This window comes from Amblyraja radiata, chromosome 37 (genome assembly GCF_010909765.2).
Source record: "Amblyraja radiata isolate CabotCenter1 chromosome 37, sAmbRad1.1.pri, whole genome shotgun sequence".
NCBI lineage: Eukaryota > Metazoa > Chordata > Chondrichthyes > Rajiformes > Rajidae > Amblyraja > Amblyraja radiata.
The window spans coordinates 5,705,374-5,727,256 of record NC_045992.1 but is presented as its reverse complement, the minus strand read 5'-3'; the positions used below and the strand labels follow the sequence as shown (position 1 = coordinate 5,727,256).

Here is a 21,883-nt window from a genome sequence, read left to right as displayed (position 1 = left end):
ATTAACATTTTTGATCTAGGACCCTTTGTCAGAACTACATTCTTCTTCCTCGTGTCCGGCCATCTTCCATATCACGACTTTCCGGTCGGTCAGTGACGGTTGTCGGTCGGTGGTTGCAGAATTGGCTACTTCAGTGGTACAGTTTCTGTCGTCAGCACTGCCCTGGATGCGCCACGTGGAGGCTTCTGCTTGCATCCCAGAACTACAGTATAAGTGTTCTTCCAGGAGAGGGGGGTGTTGTGCTTTAGTGAACAGTCATATCACATGCATACTGCTACGACATAAGAGATTAGATGGCATCGCTGGGGAGTATGTAAAGATTGGATATTAAGTAAGTGCCTTTCAAAGTATTCAAAGGTTTTTATTAGTCACATTCACATACACCGAGGTGTAATGAAGTGAAATGCTTTTTGCCATTTTGCAGCACACAAAAGAATACAGACATAACACCAATGAGAGTCTTAAACACAAAGAACATCCCCCCACAATGGCGCCCACCATGAGGGAAGGCACAAAGTCTAGTCCCCAACCCCAGTTCACCCATAGTAGGGCCTATTGAGGCCTCCACAGTTGCCTCTACGGAGGCCCGATGTTCCTGGTCGTTCTCGCCGGGTGGTGGTGCTCCGGCGTTGGGAAAGTCCTCACAGCGGCTTGGGAACCCTGGAACGGCAGCCTCCGTACTGGAGGCCGCGGCTTTCGAAGCCGACAAGGCCACGCCGGATGGAGCTCCACAACTGGCGATCTCGTCGCGAGATCCCAGGCTCCCGGTGTAAAGTTCGGCGCCGCCGCCCGCAGCTGGCCGCTCCTCAGACCCGCAGCTCCGCGATGTTGTTCCCGGCGGTCTCAGCTCACCGGAGCTCCAGCGCGGCGACCCAGGCAAGGCATCGCCCGCTCCGCGCTCCACGATAGCGGTTCGCGACAGGAAACGCCGCTCCAGGCCCGCTGGTAGGCCGCGAGGACGGGTCGAAGCTGCAGCCCGGAGAAAAGCTGCCTCTCCGACCAGGTAGGGACCCTGAAAGGCAGTTTCCCCCTTCCCCCCCCCCCCTAACCCCCCACCCAAAAAGTCTAGACCTCCAAACAAAACACTTTAACTAACTAAAAATAAAAATAAAACGGTGAAAAGACAGACAACTGCTGTCAGGGCAGCCGTGCACAGGACAGCGCCCCCTATTTCTAGTGCTTTCCAGTGCTTTCATCTTGCATGGTTGGTTGTCGTGGGAACTGGCTTCTTGAGTACATCACTTGTTAATGTAATACATCCTTTCCCCCACAGATATTCCTCTATTTATGAATATCTAATTTATGATTTTTTTTTGTTATTATGCTATTGACTTTTAGGGTATGTAGTCTCAATTTTGAATTGTATAATGGGAAGTGTCTCACCATAATGCACCTTGTGCTTCTTTAACAGCACTTGTCTTCATTTCAAGTGTAGAGTTCTGGATTCTTCACAATTTATTGCGCACAACCTTACAAGATGGCTTCAAATCACTCCCGGAGTTCTGCAGATTGAACCTACTCTGAGAAGCTAGGGGTATTCGTACTAACTTCATCGTAATGAATAAAAGTGAAAAGGATGAAGGCTTGGCGGGCACTAATTATTCATGAAATCCACAACATTGACAGTGACCCTGATCAAAGTGGAGAAAATAAAAATTAATGTCCAAAATGTGTTCCGTAACAATGTAATACAATTTACAACAAGGCAGAGTTGATATAATGAAGGGGGAAAGGGCTAGAAGAGTGGTTAGAAGTTGAGGATTAACAGCGAATACCCATGAGTTCAGTGATTTTGTAATGTCATGACTCTAGGAATGAAATTTCGTTTCGAACCTTGAATGACAATAAAAGGCATTCTATTCTATTTTGGCAAAAAACAAAATTGTTATAACAAAATTGTGTGACTTTCTACCTGCCAATCCCTCCCTTATCTCTGCTTTTGGTTGTTGAATCTCCAGACTGCAATATCTACGGGTGATCATTGCTTGCTTCACTGCATACATCAGCAACATTATTTCACTGGAAGCAACAATTCCTAGTTTAGTGGATAAAATGTGAGCATCAGAAAGCATCGTCGATCAAACATTTCTTATCAAGGCAATGCTTTGGTGTGGCAATATGCTGCAGCAGCATAAACTGGTTTAGACTCTGTATAGTAGAGTTTGTTTTAACAAGAAGGAATGTCTGGTACCATGTTTGATACTTACACTGATGTTGGGCCCCACTTCTCTGCTTTCCTTCCCTCTGGACAGCGTTGGGCTCGGGTTGCCATCCTGAGGATTTCATGTCTTTTCATCTTTAGCCAGCCGTGAAATCGCTTCCCTTTCACTCTCGGGATTAATTCACATGGCGACTGAGCTTCTTGATGTATTGGACTGCTCACAACTTTTTACTGTCAATGGATCTGGACTCTTCACCCTCCAGAGTAGCTGGTCAGAACCTTTGGTCGATGTTCTCAGGGAGCATACGCCATTGTTGATATCAGGCAATGTAGGATGAAACATTTCTACTGCTATGTTATCCTGCCATTATTTTGAGAGATTGTTTAAGAAGAAACTGCAGATGCTGGAAAATCGAAGGTAGACAAAAGTGCTGGAGAAACTCAGCGGGTGCAGCAGCATCTATGGAGCGAAGGAAATAGGCAACGTTTCGGCCCGAAACGTTGCCTATTTCCTTCACTCCATAGATGCTGCTGCACCCGCTGAGTTTCTCCAGCACTTTTGTCTACCATTATTTTGAGAGAATTAGCCACCTGTGATCATCCTGAGGACATCCAAAGAAAGTACATTTCTACATTTCCGTCAATCTCAACCTTTCCATGAGGGCACCCGATGTGTCAAAATGCTCTCGCCAATTTGTGCATAAGTGGTTATGGATTATTTGTGATGGAATTGGAGACATTTATTGGGAGTATACAGAAATGAAATGTAAATGGTGAAGGAGTGTGACACTTCCCAAACTACCTACCTGCCAACGCTTCCAAGTATCTTCTGCCCCATCTGTGGCAGCATTCTGTGAGTCTCATTAGCCTCATCAACCACCTCAGAGCCTACAGTACTGGAGGACTGGAAGCACATCCTTGATTCCAGGAGACTACTTGAGATGAGAAGATCTAATTAAATGTCCAGTCTTCCTATAACTGCTGCTAACTGCTTGCCTCTGGTGAAGCCTTCAATTAGGGTAAATTGCAAAGTTCGGTCTGGCAATGAAGGTGTTAAAAGGTTGGTGAGATTTCTTGGCTTGCTGGTTTGATGCTGCTGCCAAGCCATTCTTTGCATCTGAGCTGCTATATTTCTATTAAAAGCCTCAATGCGCTTTCGCACAAATACTTCAATGGTTATTTTACAGATGGTGCACAGCACCATCCAATTCAGAGGCTGTTATAATCGTCAGATCAGAGACGGTTGGCCAGATTGTGCTGACATCTCGCTGATGGTTCTGCAGAGAGTCTGAAGAAAGGGCTCAACCCGAAACGTCACCCATCCCTCCTCTCTGCCTGTCCCGCTGAGTTACTCCAGCATTTTGTGTCTATCATCGGTGCAAACCAGCATCTGCAGTTCCTTCCGACACAATAACTGGCTGCAATGGGAGGACTGGCACTTTCTGGCTGCTTTGCATTGCAGTGGTGGAGGTTGCGTGCCGTTGTGTCTGATCCCTTGCTCTGCCCCTAATCCCACCATTGAACTAGGAATGTCCAAGCAAAGATTAGATGATAAAGGGAGGTGGTCTTTTGAAAAACAAATTAAACAGATAGGGAAATGTGAAACAAAAAAACAGAAAATGCTGGAAGAGCTAATGTGGTATCTGTTAGATCATCATCAAATAGAAACCAGTTAAAGTTTCAATTCCACGATCATCCTCAGAACGTATCCTCGCCCTCATGACCTCTCTCCTCTTGTTCCATCAGTATCTAGGTTACTCTCCCATTCCTTCCAACATTCTGTCTGATATTTACCTCCCACCCACACCAGCTGTTTTCCAGATGAATAAATGACAAAGCATCTGCTGTTTACCAGAGCATCAGGAAGTGGGATGCCTCTTGACAAGGTCATAACAATGTTATGGTCAGTTAAGGGAACACCTGGTTAAATGCGTAGGAAGGAACTGCACATGCTGGTTTACACCCGAAGATACTGTATGCACAAATTTCTGGAGTAACTCAGCGGGACGGGCAACATCTCTGGAGAGAAGGAATGGGTGACTTTGGGTTGAGACCCTTTTTCGGACTGAGAGTCAGGGGAGAGGGAAACGGATAGGTACACGGATAGGACAGGTTTGGAGGAACATGGGCCAAACGCATGCAAGTGGGATTAGTGTAGATGGGACATGTTGGTCGTATGGGCAAGTTGGGCCAAAGGGCCTGTGTCTACGTTGTATGACTCTGACCACATGTTTAAATGTTTTATGTGAGAATGTGAAGTCATAATATCACTCATATGACATGCAGGTTCACCCAGGTTACTAACGCCAGACTTATGGAAATCAGTCCATTCAAATTAGCTCCCATAAATATTATTAAATTCAAATAGGAACCAGTCTTGGAAAAATAACCCATTTACATGTAACCTCTCCCGACAGTAACCAGGCACCATTGTCTCATAAGAACACAGATTTCTAGCTTTGACACAGGAGGCCACTTAAAAGGTGGTTGCTTTGGAAATCGACAAGCAATCATTCATACTTGTTTGTCAGTAGTATGTTAAACTACTAGACTTAAAACCAACATGGAAATAGATCTGAGTTGAATCCAGTGCAGAACTCACGACCTGTGCAGATTTCAAGAAGTGATATTGGATTGACATTTGAAAGTGTGGTGTGTAAGCTCCCAAAAGCCAATACATTTTAGCTATCCTCAAAGAATATTCTGTAGGAAGGAACTGCAGATGCTGGTTTATACCGAAGATAGGCACAAAATCCTGGGTCATGCAGCATCTCTGGAGAACAGGAATAGGTGACATTTTGGGTCCGAAACCTTCAAACACAAAGAATATTATTCTGTGTAACAGGTGTAATCTGAAGTAGGGGAACTCTACCAGGAGAGGGAGATGCTGTGCTTTTGAAAAGTACAGCAAAGACTGAGCAGATAAAGCTGTGTCTTGTGAAGTGTGTGGAAACTGGATATGACAGTAGATCCTTCCTAGGTGTTTATCTTGGATGATCATTGTATCTGGAGGCAGCAGCAGAGATCAGTTGGGCTGAACAGTCTGTTTTTCGGAACTGCATATTCTAGGTTTATCGTAGCATTGAATCCCAATTACAATATCACAAAGAGGCAAAGAGAAACAGCATGGCAATTGGCCCTTCGGCCCATTGAACCCATGCCAGCCCTCTACCACCCTTTAAGGCAAATTCACCATTAGCTCCACAACCTCATCAACTCTCTCCAGATCCCACCACTCAACTATATGAGGGGGCTCTTCATAGTTTAGTTTAGTTTAATTTAGTACATTGTCAGGTGTATCGAGGTACAGTGAAAAGCTTTTCTGTTGCGTACTATCCAATCAACGGAAAGATTATACATGATTACACCCCTCCCACCTCCACCCCCCCGCTAGATTCCACCACTACTCTATAGACTGGGAGCAAGTCAATTAACCTTCCACCTGCATGTGTTTGCAATGTGGGAGGAAATCACAGCACCCCGAGGACCCCATTGTGACAGGGAGAACATATAAACTCCATGCAGACAACACCCGAAGTCAGGATTGAACCTGGGCCACTGGAGCTGAGACCAGCTGCACCACTGTGCCGCCCTGAACATAAATACACAGTGCTAGTGCGCATCTGTGTTTTCCTTCTGTAATTTCCTCCTGTGCAGCGTTGGGTTCGGACTGCTGCTCTGAAGACATAATGCCTTTTCATCTTTCGCCAGCATTAAAACCATTTCCCTTTCACACTTGAGATTGATTTGAACAGCCGCTGAGCCTTTAGACGTGTTGGACCACTCCCAATTCCTTACGATAAACCCTAATTGGTTTCTCGTCCTCCGGAGTGGTTCATGTGAACTCTTGGCTCATGTTCTCTATCTTTATGGCTGAGCCTTATCACATTCTATTGAAAAGATAGGACTCTGTTAAAAAGAGTTTGTAGGGGAAAAATATATATTATTATTTTGTGCCCTTTCCCTATTAGTAGTTGGGGAGGGATGGAGATATTTTATCGTTCTGAAGGAAAAAGAGTGTTTGTGTCTCTCACCCCTTCAGGTTATCTTGGAATGTCATAGAGGCATGCAACATGGAAATAGGCCCTTCTGCCCAACTTGTCCATGCTGACCCAGATGCCGAATCTAAGCTAAACCCATTTGCCTGTGTTTAGCCTATATCCCCCAACACCTTTCCTATCTAAGTAACCTGTCTGGGAGAGCTTTACAACAAATGAAATACTTTAAAGATAAGTTACTGATGCTGCTAATATTTGTACATTGCAAACTAGCACGAACAGGGATTTAAGGAGTTAATATCAACCATTACTTTGGAATCATTTTCCTGCTCTTCTTTAGAATAAAACCTTGCATCTTTTCAATCCACAGAAAGTAAACTTGGCTCTTATTTAATGAGTTCATCCAAAGTACACCTCTTCTGACATTGTAGCATTGCACTGGAATATCAAGTAGATATTTTGGTGCTAAAACACAAACTGCTGGAGGAACTCAGCGAGTCAGGCAGGATCAATGGGGGGAAGGTGTACAGCCTATGTTTCAAATTCGGACCCTTCTTTCGTTATTCAGATATTTCTGTTCTGAAGTCCCTGGAGTGATACTCAAGCCCAAGATCTTCTGAGTCAAAGCAAGACGACTACATACTGAGCCACAGCTGACAGGGAGAGTTTCTGGTCTTTATACGCACTGATGATGAGGTCCCAGAATCTCTGTGTTTGAAATCGTGAGCAGGGATGCCAGTTCTCCCAGTCAGTCTGCATGACGTAAGGATTAATTTCCAGGACCACCACAAATGGGCGATAGAAACATAAATGAAGCTCAGAAAACTCCACAGGGTAGATGCAGCGATGGTGAGGAAACTAAAACCAGGGATCACTGTCTCAGAATAAGAGTAAGCCATTGTCGAGTGAGATGTGGAGAAGATTCGTCATTCAGAGGGTGGAGTTCTATACCCTGGAAATGTGCCAAGAGTTACTGAGTTCATTCAAAACAGAAATCTAGAGATTTCTGGATATAGTGGAATGAATCGCTGGAAAATCAGCCATGACTTAATGAATGGCAAACCAGGCTCGAGAGGCCTGGCATCTAATATTTATGTTCACTAAAAAAACAACGGTGTATTTAATATTTTTGAAAACTTTTTGATTGCAATTATATTTTTCTAAAAGTTTGCAGCAGATAAAGATTACCAGTCAGGCAGGACTCTTGGAGTTGGGCAACCAAGACTGTACCTGCTGTCCAGTCGGTAGGGAAGGGCTGGGTTTGGTCAGTTTAGGCTGGACGGTGAATGCGATGCAGGTTAGAGATCATATGAGAACGTAGCCAGGCGTACGACTTACCAAAAAATCCAGCCCGACTTGCGATGTTTCTCGCTACCAGATGTGGCACTTGCCTCAATCTGTGTACTTTTCCATTAGCCTGATTTCCACTGTCTTGCCCCCCCTCCCCCCCCCCCCCCCCCTCCCTCCCCTGATATAAAAAATCTTCTAACCCACCATTCTACCTCCAGGTCCCTCAGGTTGTATTTAATTTTTAATAAAAGACCCAAGGACTGAGCCAAGAACCAAATATCAAGCCCAGAAAGAGAGAGAGAGAGAGAGAGAGAGAGAGAGAGAGAGAGAGAGAGAGAGAGAGAGAGAGAGAGAGATGAATAGATAAATAGATAGAAAGACAGAGAGGGAGGGAAAAAGAGAGTGAGAAAGAGGGAAAAAGAGAGTAGAAAGACAAGATGAGAGAATCGTGTGTTCACTGTTTGACATAAAATAGTGAGATTGTATTTATGTAGCATCTTTTACATCCTCAAGACATCGCATGTAAGGCTTGGATAGAGTGGATTTGGAGAGGATGTTTCCACTAATGGGAGAGTCTAGGACTAGCCGTAGCCTCAGAATTAAAGGACATTCCTTTAGGAAGAAGATGAGGAGGAATTTCTTTAGTCAGAGGGTGGTGAATCTGTGGAATTCATTGCCACAGAATGTTGTGGAGGCCAAGTCAATGGATATTTTTAAGGCGTAGATAAATTCATTCTTGATTAATACGATACCAGGGGTTATGGGGAGAAGGCAGGTGAATGGGGTTAGGAGGGAGAGATAGATCATCCATGATTGAATGGCAGAGTAGACATGATGGGCCGAATGGCCTAATTCTGCAACTATCACTGATTAACTTATGAACTCTAATAGCCCTGTCCCACGGTACGAGTTCATTCCAAGAGCTCTCCCGAGTTTAAGAAAAATCAAACTCGTGGTAAGGACGGAGAATGAACGTAGCGGGTACGTCGGAGCTCGGGGACGTCTCTTAGTGCTAACGGCAGGTACTCGGGAAGACTCGCTAACGGCAGGTAAGCACGGGAAGACTCGTGAAGATTTTTCAACATGATGAAAAATGTCCACGAGAGCCCCGAGTACCGACGAGTGGCCATTACCGTAAATCTCCGAGTTCGAATCAGGGCAAACTCGGGAGAACTCTTGGAATGAACTCGTACCGTGGGACAGGGGTTTTGCAGGTGATGAAGTGCTTCAGAAGTCCACTCACCGCTGCAGTCTCAGGTTCAGGGGTACAGGGTGCAATAAAGTCCCACAAACAAAGGCAGCAGCAACTTCTATTCTTGGTGCCTTTTACTGTCGGATGAATCCTGATCTCAATCAGGTGGAAGAGGGAGGATGGAGGATGTGCAACTTTGGACGAGCAATGTAAAAATAATTGAATTTTCACAGTAATGTACTCGAGCACTGAAGCCGGGTACTGAGGGACCCGAGCTGTTTCATGTACGATGATGCTGCTGACCTTGCGCTGCGTAACAATGGAGAATAGTGATTCACGCTCACAATGTGAGCGTGCTGGGAGGACCTGCATTTGTGGCCCGTCCCAGGTTTGCCGTGCATGACAGCGCAACATCCCTGAGGGCAGTGGGAGTGGTGCCATGGAGACCAGACGGGATGAGGACAACAGATTTACAGCATTTGACGACCAGCTGTCAGCTAATTACACTCTGACAGCTTGTAGCAACGCCAACCTTTTTAATTCAAATCGTCATAAAGACATACAGTACAGAATCAGGACCTTCAGCAAACTGAGTCCACGCTGATCATTCCGTGCCCGTGATTGCACTAACCCCATTATGTTCTGCCCAAATGTTGCTGCAGGTTCTACCACTCAACTCCAGACCAAGGTACCGTGGCTGACTCACCTGCAGGTTGGCAAATACTGAAGTAACTCTGCAGGTTGGCAGGTGTGTCAGCCACCTTAAATTATGTGGGAGGGTGTGGGAAGAAACTGCAGCACCCAGCGGAAACCTACCCCCGGTCACAGGGAGAACATGCAAACTCCGCACAGACAGCACTGGAGGTCAGGATTGAACTTGTGCCTCTGGCACTGTGAGACAATAGACAATAGGTGCAGGAGTAGGCCATTCGGCTCTTCGAGCCAGCACCGCCATTCAATGTGATCATGGCTGATCATTCCCAATCCGTGCCCCGTTCCTGCCTTCTCCCCATATCCCCCGACTCTGCTATCTTTAAGAGCCCTATCTAGCTCTCCCTTGAAAGTATCCAGAGAACTGCCCTCTGAGGCAGAGAATTCCACAGACTCACAACTCTCTGTGTGAAAAAGTGTTTCCTCGTCTCCTTTCTAAATGGCTTACCATTTATTCTTACCCCATACCCAGCTGTACTAGCTGCACCACTCTGCCATGCAATGAGAGTTTAGAGATACAGTTGAGAAGCAATCCCACTCGGCCCACCAAGTCCCTGTCGATCATCGATCACCTGTTTTAGAGTTAATCCACTCTCTGCATAATAGAGGGAATTTGTACAGAGACCAATTAACCCATAAACACGCATGTCTTTAGGATCTGGAAAAAAAAACCCACCCTGATCACAGGGACAATATACAAACTTCACAAACACAGCTCTGGGGGTCAGGATTGAACCTGAGTCTCTGGCACTCTGCCAGTACACCACTGTCCCTCCATATGATTCTAGTATTTTTTACATGAACTCGATACCACGAGGTTTTACAATGGATATTTTCCACTACATTACTCTGATTTTGAGATGAGAAGTCAGGTTTCCTGATCATGTTAAATGGAATTTCGTTCAGACCGAAGGGTCTGAATGACAATAAAGGATACTTTGACTTTGACTTTGACAAAATACCGAAGTAACTCTGCAGGTTAGGTAGTTCTGTGGAGGGAATGGACGGGTGACATTTTGGGTTGGACCACCTCTATCTCAATATTATTCAGATCTAAATACCATATGGTTACCAGAAGCCAACATACTACACATCAGATGGCTCTTTGTAATTCATGTAGCAACGCAGCACAGGCTTTGTGTGGGTGGGAGGGAGGTAGTGAAGTGAATATCAGAGCATGTGGGAAAACAACCAGATAGGGAGAGTGAGTGAGAGGAGATAGGGCAGGATGGAGCAACCAGCAGGAAAATACAATCCCCCCATCTTCACCACCCAATTGGTGGTCTCTCGCCTCTGTGCTCCCCTCCAGTCACTGACTGTTGGAATGAATGAGACGGATTTATGCAGCTGGTTTATCACTGAACCAGATTTTAATCTCAGTTAGCAAGCTCACTGTGCAAATCTGAAGCCCATTCAGTCTTTGATCTTATTACTGCCACAGCGTCCACATTGGATGAAGTTGTGTGCAGTCTGTAATAAACACTTTGATGATTTTGAGCAAGACCGCCTCACGCCTTTTAATAGGAAGATTTCAGCCCAGGTTCTGTTAATGTCTTTTCACCATCATCGAACCAGCAAGTAGAGAGCTTTACCCACAGGAACCGTTGCCCACCAAAGACAACCAAATGCCACATTCAACCAAGTCCTCATCATTCCTTTACCACCATTGTCTCACTCCTCAGTGGCCTCGGTTATAGAGGAAGATGGCCAACTCCTCTCTTCGCTGTGCCTCACCTGGATAGACATTTTTCCACAATCCTGCCCTTTCCCAATCCCCCGGTACCCTTCCACCTCTATCCTTTCATCTGGCTTCACAGTTCATACCTCTCCTTGTCTCTATCTTTTGTCTTTTCATCTTTGACATTTGGCAATGTGCTAATCAATCGAAGCTCCCAGAACAGTATCCACCTATCGCATGCCTGGCTTTGTCATGCCCCCATCTCTCTTGCACCTTTCTCCTCCCACTACAATCAGTCTGAAGAACGATCCTGACCCTTGCATGTCCTCCAGAGATGCTGTCTGGCCCGCTGAGTAAATCCATCCCTTTGTGTCTCTTTTAACCAGTCTATTAAATGCCTTCGCTCCTGGGATGGTCTGACCAATTTAAACCAATTGCATCACTGGAGGTGTAGCAGTGGGAAAGAGAGGTGTGAGGAGCATTAAATATTAGTAGCTTTTGCCCACCCCAAGAGAGAAGAACTATGAACATTGATTGCAAGATAATTAGTCAAAGCAAAGACAAATCCATTCACCTTCAGCAGTGCCAACCCTGTGCCCTGTCTTCCCCACATGGGGCAGAGGATGGATTAAAGTCACATCCCTGCCTCCATTTCTCACAGACATTTAACGAGTTGGCTTCTAGTGGCAGTGAGCTTCCTTCATCCCTGCCAGTGCACCCTGTTCTGCATTGAATTCCCGACTGGCAAGGCTGGTTCTCAGCTTCCTTGTGTTGCTGGGCTCCTCTCCTGGGTTGCTAATGCTGCCTTCACTCCTCCTGCCGTTGCTATGTTGCTGCTCTCTCCGTACCCGTGCTACCAGCTTGTGATGTGTTATTAAATTCGTCCCAGCAACGGTGGCAACGCCAGCTACAGGCCTGCCTTTTGGAAAGGAAGCCTCTGTACCTGTGGCGCTCCACTGAAGGTGACCAGGACTCACTTTGCTCCGAGATCCACAAGTCCTGACTCAAGCCACCATTATACACAAGTACAGGTTGAAAATCTCTGGCATTTCTCCTCTCTCTCAATAAACCATATCAAACTCCCCCCCCCCCCTCCTCCCCCGCCCACCCCACCCCTTCCCAGCTCACTAAGGTTAAAATGCTTGCTGTTGACAATCCTCCTCTATAACCTTGGCCACTGAAGAGGGGAAGCATGGTGGAGGAAGATAGATGAAGCCGTGGTTGAACGTCCGATTTGGTTGTCTTTGGTGGGCAAGGCCATGCCTAAGGACACCCTCCTTGGGCTAGAGTGGGGCATGGACAACATTGGGGTTTGGCCACCCAAGAAACCCAGCCCTTCCCCTCATCCACAGCAGGTCTACTCCACTAACGCAAAATTGAGGCAAACAAGGCCATGGATAAAGTTTGTAGCTTTAACATTAATATAATGTGACTTCCACTGTGGAATGAGGCAGTGCTGAGGACCCCCCCCCATCCTATCTCTTGGTGTCCAGATCCACCTCAATCTTCTCCTCGGCAGGACATTTGCGTTTGGGCTCCGTGCAGAACTTCTGCTGATAGCTGGAGTGCTGGTCCTGGTATGTGGCGATGGCCAGGCACTCGGCAAACTGCTTGTCGCAGAGGCAGAGGTCGCTGGAGCAGGGCTGCAAGCCCTCCGGGCACTCAGCCCTGCCCTCCTCGCACACGGCGTAGCTGGGCTTCAGGTAGATGTTGGTGCCCTTGCCGCAGGAGGTGAGGAGCGCGGCCTCATAGCAGCAGTCGTGGTGGAAGCAGCAGGTGTCAAAGTCATCCAGCGGCACGCCGTCGCCTCCCTTGCCGCAGTAGCAGCCGTAGCCATTGACGTTGTAGATGGAGAACTGATAGCGGTTGCGGTAGCACCACAGGACAAAGGCAATGTCCAGCACACTCCTCCGGCCCAAGTGGTGGCGGTGGAGGCTGCCGTCCTCCACCAAGATGTTCTCTCCAGCGGGCAGCGGCATCAGCCGGCACAGCAGTAAGAGGTGGAAGACAACTGGCTGCCTTGTCCAATCCATGGCAAGCCAAGCCGTCTCCGGTCTTGTACTTTCCTCTCTTCCCAACAGCGCAGATGCAGGTCTGTTCTTCCCGGCTCCTCCTATTCCCTGCTCCCAACGGGAATCCTGCACATGGCCTGGAGGAGCTAGAGGGCCCCCTTAAACCCCATCAGGTGGGAATCACTTGCTGGGAGTTTTTATCCCCTCCTTCATACTGAGGCGAGAGAGTGAAGGACAGTTGAGGAGGCGTATGTACAAAACAGAAGGGATTCTAGAATGGACTGATGTGCAGGAGACAACTGCCAGAGGCCAGTGAGGAGCCAGAGACAAAGGAAGACAAAGGAAAAATGAATATATGATTAAGGACTTCGACGTAAACGTAGACGGGTTGGTTAGTAAGTTTGGGGAAGGCTGGCAAGGTATACAGCGGGATATAAATCAGCTACAGAAATGGGCAGAGAAATGGCAGATGGAGTTTAATCCGAGCAAATCTGAGGTAGTGCACTTTGGGAGGTCAAATGTAAGAGGGAAATATACAATTAATTGGATGACTCTTAACAGCATTGATGACCAGAAGGATCTTGGGATCCAAGTCCATAACTCCCTGAAAGTGGCAACACACACAGAGTGGTAGAGAAGGTGCATGGTACGCTTGCTTTCAGAGATCGAGGGGATACATCTTTATTGGACTTTGGCTAGGCTGCATTTTGGAGTATTGCATGGTATTCTGATCTCCCCATTGCAGGAAGATGTGGCAGCTTTAGAAAGGACGCAGAGGAGATTTACCAGAATAATGCCTGGATTAGGGGGGGGTTTAACTACAGGGTTTTAACTACAGATTGTTTTATCTGGGACGTCAACGATGGTATGGAGACCTGACAGAAGTATATAAAATTATGCGAGTCATCAGGAAGGGAAGACAGTCAGAACCCAGGATGGAAACATTTCCCAAGAATGAGAAATACAACCACAAGAGGGCATAGCGTTAAGCTAGAGGAACAAAGTTTAAATATGCAGGGCAACCTTTTTACGCAGAATGCATCCTTCAACTGACTTAAATCATGTACTTGTAATTTTGTATTGTCTTTCCGCTGACTGGTTAGCACACAACAAAAGCAATTCACTATACCTCAGTACACGTGGCAATAAACTAAACTTAAAGCTATGGCCTCTCACAATATAAGTGCCTGAGTCTGTTTTTTTCCAAAGAAAGAGTGCAGGAGAGACAGAGAGAAAGGGAACTGTTAACAGTCAGAGGGAAATATAACAGAAAGACAGAACACATTTGAGGGTCATGAAGAACAGCTGTTTAGGTATACTGAAAGCAAAATGAATGAAGGACTGTGTAAGAAGGAACTGCAGATCCTGGTTTAAACCAAAGATAGGCACAAAATGCTGGAGTAACTCAGCGGGACAGGCAGCAGTCTGAAGAAGGGTCTCGACCCGAAACGTCACCCATTCCTTCGCTCCAGAGATGCTGCCTGTCCCGCTGAGTTACTCCAGCATTTTGTGTCTATAAAGGAAGGACTGTCAGACTGGGAAGCATGCTACAGAGTGGGGGTTCTTCCCGCATTGAGCTGCTCCGGGAACCTTGCCTTTGGAAGGTTATATTGACCTTGGAGGGAATGTAGTATCAATTTACCAGCAAGATTATGTGACTCAATAGTTAAATCACAGGGAGTGATTATCGGAACATGAAGTTGTTTTCTCTGGGATTTAGAAGGTTTCTTGATTGCTGTTTTCAAAATATGAAAAGAGTACATGGGTCTTGTAAATAAACTCAAAGGTTAGAGCCAGCATTTTTGGGAGTGAAGTTGAGAAACACTCCTCCACATGGAACGTGCCAGATATTCAGACTATACTTTAACAAAGGCAATTGGTAATTTACACTAGGGATTTTTGTAAACTTAACAAACTAAAGTGTTTGGGGGGAAAGACATGTAACTGGAGTTAGGTCTTGGGTCTTTCGAGACCTCATGGCTGAATGGCCCAATAATGGCATATGTCCCAGAATGTCACTGTTCTGTTGCTGGTGCATGAGACAATTAAATACTCTTTACTCTTGAGAGAGCTGTCAGACGGCAGCTTGGGAGAAGCGACAGAAAGACAACCGTGGCAAAGTGGGCTAAAAAATGATGGGAAAAATGATGAGAAAATCTCAGAGCCATGTGTATGAAAGGGTGGGTTGGGCAAGGAACTTCAGGGAATTGGGGGACTAAGGCCTAATGAAATCATCCAAAGAGGCCACGTGATACCTTGTATGTAGAATGTATCAAAGCTAGAAATGTTCCAACCTCATAACACTGTGTATGCATAGACTGGTCGATACTATGGATGTAAATAAAGCCATGTATTGTTGTGCGTTTCTTGTACATTTTATGAATAACGTTTACATTTTAAACGGGACGACAGATGGCACAATGGGCTAAGTGTTCGGCTGGCAACCGGAAGGTAGCCGGTTCGAATCCCGCTTGGAGTGCATACTGTCGTTGTGTCCTTGGGCAAGACACTTCACCCACCTTTGCCTGTGTGTGAATGTGTGTGAGTGATTGGTGGTGGTCGGAGGGGCCGTAGGCGCAGATTGGCAGCCACGCTTCCGTCAGTCTGCCCCAGGGCAGCTGTGGCTACAGAAATAGCTTACCACCACCGAGTGTGACTGAGGAGTGAATGAATAATGCGATGTAAAGCGCCTTGAGTATTAGAAAGGCGCTATATAAATCCCATCCATTATTAAACTAAAAAGATGGACACACTTGATATTTTTTTTCAGTAAAGGCGTTTGACTAGCGGCCTTTAAATTCTTTTGGTGTTCACTCCTCATGGACAATCAGTTGGACTTGAAAAGTCACACCTTTGTTTTCAAGTTCCTCTATGGATCCTGCTCTTCCCCGATGACCTCCTCCAGTCCACAAACCCCTGATCTCTGAACGTCTCCAGTTCTGGGGTCTTGCATTTGTTCTGTTCTTATATCATCTGGGGCCAAGAATAAGTTCTGGAGATCATCTCACCCAAACCACCACCCTTCACATCTCCCAGCATCTCTATCTCGTTCAAGGCACTGTTTAATATAGATGCCAAGAATATTCTTACAATATTGAATTATCTCCAGATAACTAATCACTGTAATGTTTTTTCTTTGTTTAATTTGGTAAGTGAACCACAAGGTCTTATTCCAATTGTTTTGTTTATTTACTTCTTTTTTTTCCCCCTATCTACTTATTTTTTAATTTTGATTGCTGTTTTTCTTACTTTGTTTTATTTATGGTGATGGTGTTGCACTGTTTTGTATATATCTCATAAAAATCAATAAAAATGTAGATGAAAAAAAAGAATATTCTTACAAGAATAGTATGGCGCAACACAAATCTAAATTTAAATCCGGTTTTGGGCCGGGTGAGGTGGGCGTGGAGGGGGGGGGGGGAGCGGGGGGAGAGGCGAGGGGCAGGTATATCTCCACTTTTCTTTTCTTTTCTTCTACCATTATTTTTTTCCAGCCACACTACTTAGGTAGTTTCTTTGTGCTTTTTCAAGCTATCTTTTCACTTCTCACTTTTTCCTTCTCTTTTTTCATTTTCAGATTGCAAGGTTAAAAATGAAGCTGTACAATAATTGTATAATCTTAGATGTCGAATGTTTTATCTTTGTACAATTGCTTCTAATAAAAATAATTTAAAAATATATATATATGATGCCAATGACTGTTATTTTGATCTCCAATCCCTGCATGGCTAAGTGTTGAATATCGTTTGATCTTCTACAGAAGGTGCCACTTCAATGTAACTTGTTGCTGTTGTAACATGAACTGACCATCATCACAACCACAATTCATTCAATGAGTGTGAAGAGTATTCTTGGACAGAATCATGAGGCTTTTGATGCCTCATCTGTGGTGGTGGATTGGAAACAAGTCCTTCTCTCATCGCATGCCTTATTGGGGGGAAGAACCGTTGCAATGCGTTGAGTTTTCCAGTCCACCCTTCCCTTCCCAAGACAAAGGCGCCTCTCACTGCCAGATAATCTCCAAGCACTTTCTTAACGGAACAAACATAAAATGAGCAATTGGAAAATTGTACTGGAAAGAAAAAATAAAACGAAACAGCCACATGCGTCTGATTTTCACATAATTTATTTTTTGTGTTTGTATCTTTATAAAAACCAAAACCAAACAATTAAAACATTGAGACTGTTGCATGATGCATTCAGTGCTTTTGAACACATAAACCCTCCAGAGGGGGGGGGGGGGGGGGATAAAATAAAAGATTCATTTTCAGGCCTGACATTCTTTGGGGAGGGTGTGAATTATCTCCCATGCAAGGAAGTGAAGGATGTTGTTATCCTTTCAAGGGAGGAGGCATATATAGAGATTTGAGCTTGCTTTAAGTTCTGGATAGATACAAGAGGGAGCTGTGTTGATACTGGTGTGGTTTCTGTGATAGCCTTCTGGTCAAGTGACACTGAAGCCAGTGCTTTCTGATCTGCTTGCAAGTGCCGTTGAATCGGTCTCTTGCTCACAATGCAGGAACCCACAAACTATTTTTGCCCACGCACCCGACCCGAGTCAGTTTCTAAGAAGGAGCTGCCGTTTACTCGATCGATTTAGATGCTGTTCCCACTTCAACATGAGCAGCATCTCAGAACGAGGTTGTTAAATTTTCTTTCAAAATTATAAATGCACATGGTGAGCTTCAGAAAATGCCTGGAGGATTTGTTGAATAATTTCTTGTCCTTGGCTGCACGCGATGATCTCTCTAGGTGCCATGAGTCAATAAATCCAGACAAAAGCCCTGTCCTTGTAAAGATTAAAAAGCATGCAGCTGTCACTTCCTTCAGCAATGTTTATGTACGTTTCAGGTAAATACTCGGGGGTCCCGGGGTCTGGCAAGGTGAGGTGTGTATCAGCGGCACTGCACCAACCAGTGACGCGAATGGGTTATATGTCACAGTGAATAAGGATGAATGCTCTTTGATCTAATTGGAACGCAAACCTTCCTGCCGTTGAACATGTAACTAATCCAATGCGCTTTAGCCCACATGAGGATTGCCTTGCTAACAAATTTTTCATTGTTTCTTGTTGTTCATTAAAGGTAGAAGTGTGATGTCAGTGTATTTATTGATGACTATGGGGAAGGAACAGCTTTTAATGACAGTAGTGGCCATCCCATACCCACAGTAACAATGGATGTGTCAGGGGGAGGGCAAAGGAATTACACAATGTGGGACCGGCATGTAGTTAGAATGAGCACTTTGGGCCTAAATCATCCAGGCAAAACAACAGGTTAAGGAACCCCCAACGAAAGTGAAAGTGACTTTTCATCAACTCTTTGATGAAGAGTCTTCGACCTGAAATACTAACTCTTTTTCTCTGCTCATAGATGCTGCCTGACCTGCTGAGGATTTTTTCACCATTTTTTGTACATATTTCAGATGAAAGATTTGCGGCATTTTGTATACCACTTTGCACCAGTGAATGTACTACAAAAGTACGTAAATAGCTGGTTCTTTCTCTGTCTCATGACCAAACTGTGTTTAATGTGAGAGTCTAAAAGAAAGGTTATGCTGCGGTTGTACAATAATTAGAGCTCCCACTGTCCTGATTTAGTTTCCATGGGATTCTCGGGAGGGAGAATGAGATTATCACAGACCATATTATGGGGGCGCAGGAATCTCTTAGCCTGCTCGTGGAATTCTGTGAAGTATCCAAAGCCTTTTCACAGATTTAGTTAGAGCAGATCCTGGGATTATAGTTCGACCCAGTTTGACTATCCTGCTCTGGGAACACTGCCAGGAACCCATCCTTTACCCGATGTAAAGAGAGAAACACTTTGCCAGCCCTGGGCACCAGAATGATGCAGTGTTATATTGGAGCTGGTTCATGTCCCATGCACTTCTATAAGGAGTGTAGGGCCATAGAGCACAGAAACAAGCTCTTCAGCCTACAATGTCCCTGCCAACTATCGTACCCATTTATACTAGTTTAGTATATCTAAATCATCTATACTAATTACGTTTGCTCTGACCATTCATTTATCAACCATGCATCAGTTGTGTTGGTGGAATGGACATCTCACAGGTTGCCCTTTCATTATCTGCCCACTAGAGCCACAGCAATAATGTTCCCTATTGAATACCAGGCAAACGATGCTTGGGTCCTGCTTCTCCTTTGAGCAGTTTAACACACCCTTTGCACAAAACTCATCCTGGACCTGCTTTCCAAACTATGAGGGATAACTAGGATGGGTTTCGCCCAAGGTTGACAAGTTTAACTTTCTATCTAATGCTGGAGATAGGTGCACAGTGGTTGCTGTCCACTGTGTATTTATAGGCCTCCACACACAACCCATGCACAATAATACAGATGGGACACACGATCAGTACCGGACTAATTATCCTGCACTGATCCCTGGTGTGGGGTCTGGCAGAGTGAGACCAGCCTTAGATTTTTTTTGGGGGGGGGGGGTGCATCTTATATAGAATTTAGGCACTTTTAAACTTTACGAGCTAAGTCAACATCAAATAACAGTTTGGTGTTAACATGAGCACCAGAAAATGTAGAAGACGCTCAGCAAGTCAGGCACTTTCAACTTGAACATTTTTGTAAGGTTGCCTTGAATGAATGCTTTTGTGGACGAGGTAAACCGTTGTAAGATGGGGTTGAGTTGGAGAGGCAGTATTTGTTGTCGATTCACCGCAGTATGGCAAAGTCGTGGATCCCCTCGTTCTTGTGACTGACGGGTTTTAGGTGTTACTGAACGATCTACGCATTCGGGCAGAAAATGAGTCCTTCATTTTACTGTGTGTAAAGTGGGACGTTGTTGGTGCACAAAATAAATATTCTTCAATCCATAAGAGCAATGAAAACTATGAGTTATAGTTCACAACATTAAATAAATCTGCACATTCTGAATAGGCAGCATACTGGGGTTGCTTTATAAAATGGTCTGTCTATAAGATGCAGTCTACAAACACCCTTACATTCTCCATGTTGGATGATCAATTCTCTGCCTTGGATAATCTTGTCTGTTTAAAGTTTGTCCTCTCCCCTGCCCCGACATAGGTTCAGCAGGATTCTGGGCTGGTGCAATATAGTCCCTTCTGTTCTGTTTATACCCGTAACTCACTCTATCTCCCACTCTCTCTCTCACTCGCACGCACACACACACACAAACAGAAGCAGCAAGTTGTCACAAAACAAAGGATGAATTGACAGTAGTAGGAATTTCTCATAGGCTGCCATTGTCCTATTTCTACCAGTATCCATAGAAACAGCAGTCAGGGATCTCCCGTGATGCTTCTCTTTATTAAAGGGTCCAGCCCCGTGGCAAAAGTCAGTCTTCTTCCTTCTCGTAGTCTTCCAATTATTTTACAAGTGACTTTAAGTCATAGCACATTGTCTGCTGTAAAAGGCATTGAATAAACTTATCCCAGCCAGTGGGACCAAAGCCCCTAGAGTTGGCCTCTTTCTCTCTGTACAGTCACGATCCGAATCCGAATCTAAACCAAATTTACAAATTTAAAGCGAGTGACCAAACCAAGTCTCTTCTCTTCCAAACGGAGCGAAAATCGGATGCAGTGCAAATGATTTGCGGAGTTCTGTGTGCACAAAGTGGCTGCTTCACGCCCGGTTTAACAGTGTGGCCCTGCCGATGGAGAAAAATAGGAAGCGTGTTAGACTGTTTACCAGAACAGGACTGAAGAATTAGCACAGACAAAGGGCTACTGCAGGCTTCAGTCACATGGTTATGACTTCAACTTCTATTCCCAATGACTCAAGCACAAATATCTAATGCCAAGGGAGTGTCAGAAATCCTGTCTTTCAGATGAGATATTAACTTTGCTCTTTCAGCTGAGCTTAAAAAGGGTTTATGAAGGGTGGTTGATGTCATTTTAAGTATTCCTTATAGTGCATTTACAATTATTCACCCCAGTGGCCATTGGAAGGAGCATTTTGATTTACTACCTGGCAAATATTCATTAGAACTCTTCCAAGAATCCAAATTGGTCAAAAATCTAGATCTAAAACCAAGCAGACGCGAGCTCTGCCTGGGATGATACAGAGACAGTAACTTGCAGTTATATTTGGGCAGAACCTCAGGAATTGTCTTCACAAACTTATATGGGTCACATTATAAATGAAAGGCATTACCCAGGAATTTGTCATGGCTTTCTTCAGGAATTGAACTAACTCTGCCTTGAATTCTTAGGACCCTAATGCCCCTGTCCCACTTTGGAAACCTGAACGGAAACCTCTGGAGACTTTGCGCCCCACCCAAGGTTTCCGTGCGGTTCCCGGAGGTTGCAGGTAGTGGAAGCAGGTAGGGAGACTGACAAAAACCTCCGGGAACCTCCGAGAACTGCACGGAAACCTTGGGTGGGGCGCAAAGTCTCCAGAGGTTTCTGTTCAGGTTTCCTAAGTGGGACAGGGGCATAACTATAGAAGGATTCAGTTTAACTTTGCTATCCGACATTGTTACTATCCATTTGTTTGGGGACCATTTAAAAAACAATTCACGAGTAGGGCCCAGTACCTGAGTGACTTCCAGCTGTCCTTCTCCATGTGGTTCTCAGGTCCTTCACTCTCAAATGAAGCCAAGTAAAGTGCTAGGAATGAGAAGCAAAAAGGGTAAGTTAAAAACGTGCCTCATAAAGCAACAGGAGGCAAATGCTTCTGTAACACAGTGAAGAGTTGGTGTCTGGAAAGCACTGCCAGGGATGGTGATGGAGGCTGATTTGATGTTTCCATTGGGAGCTGGGTAAGTATTGCAATGGAAAGCATTTGAGAGGGTGGGAGAATGTGACTGTTCTTATAAGGAGCTAGAGCAGGCTTAATGATTCCTTTTGTGC

The 21,883-nt window shown here is 45.1% G+C and overlaps 2 protein-coding genes across 3 annotated transcripts in view; both read right to left on the bottom strand.

Moving 5' to 3' along the window:
• Positions 1-12,505: 12,505 nt before the first annotated feature.
• Positions 12,506-13,073, bottom strand: LOC116966365 (basic phospholipase A2 Sms-N6-like). The gene has a single exon (XM_033012547.1). The coding sequence runs from the start codon at positions 13,061-13,063 to the stop codon at positions 12,506-12,508; it is 558 nt and encodes a 185-aa protein (XP_032868438.1). The 5' UTR covers positions 13,064-13,073.
• Positions 13,074-17,152: 4,079 nt separating this feature from the next.
• Positions 17,153-21,883, bottom strand: part of rasgef1a (RasGEF domain family member 1A) — a 64,878-nt gene continuing 60,147 nt past the window's right edge. For both annotated transcript variants that reach the window (XM_033012987.1, XM_033012986.1), the window contains exons 13-14: positions 21,568-21,640; positions 17,153-20,679 (exon numbers count right to left, since the gene is read on the bottom strand). In XM_033012987.1, coding sequence (XP_032868878.1) covers positions 20,655-20,679; positions 21,568-21,640 — 98 coding nt within the window. In that variant the 3' untranslated portion in view covers positions 17,153-20,654. The remainder of the gene's footprint in view (positions 20,680-21,567; positions 21,641-21,883) is intronic.

Excerpts from the sequence above, each read along its gene's own strand:
- LOC116966365 (XM_033012547.1), bottom strand. The coding sequence starts at position 13,063 with ATGGATTGGACAAGGCAGCCAGTTGTCTTCCACCTCTTACTGCTGTGC.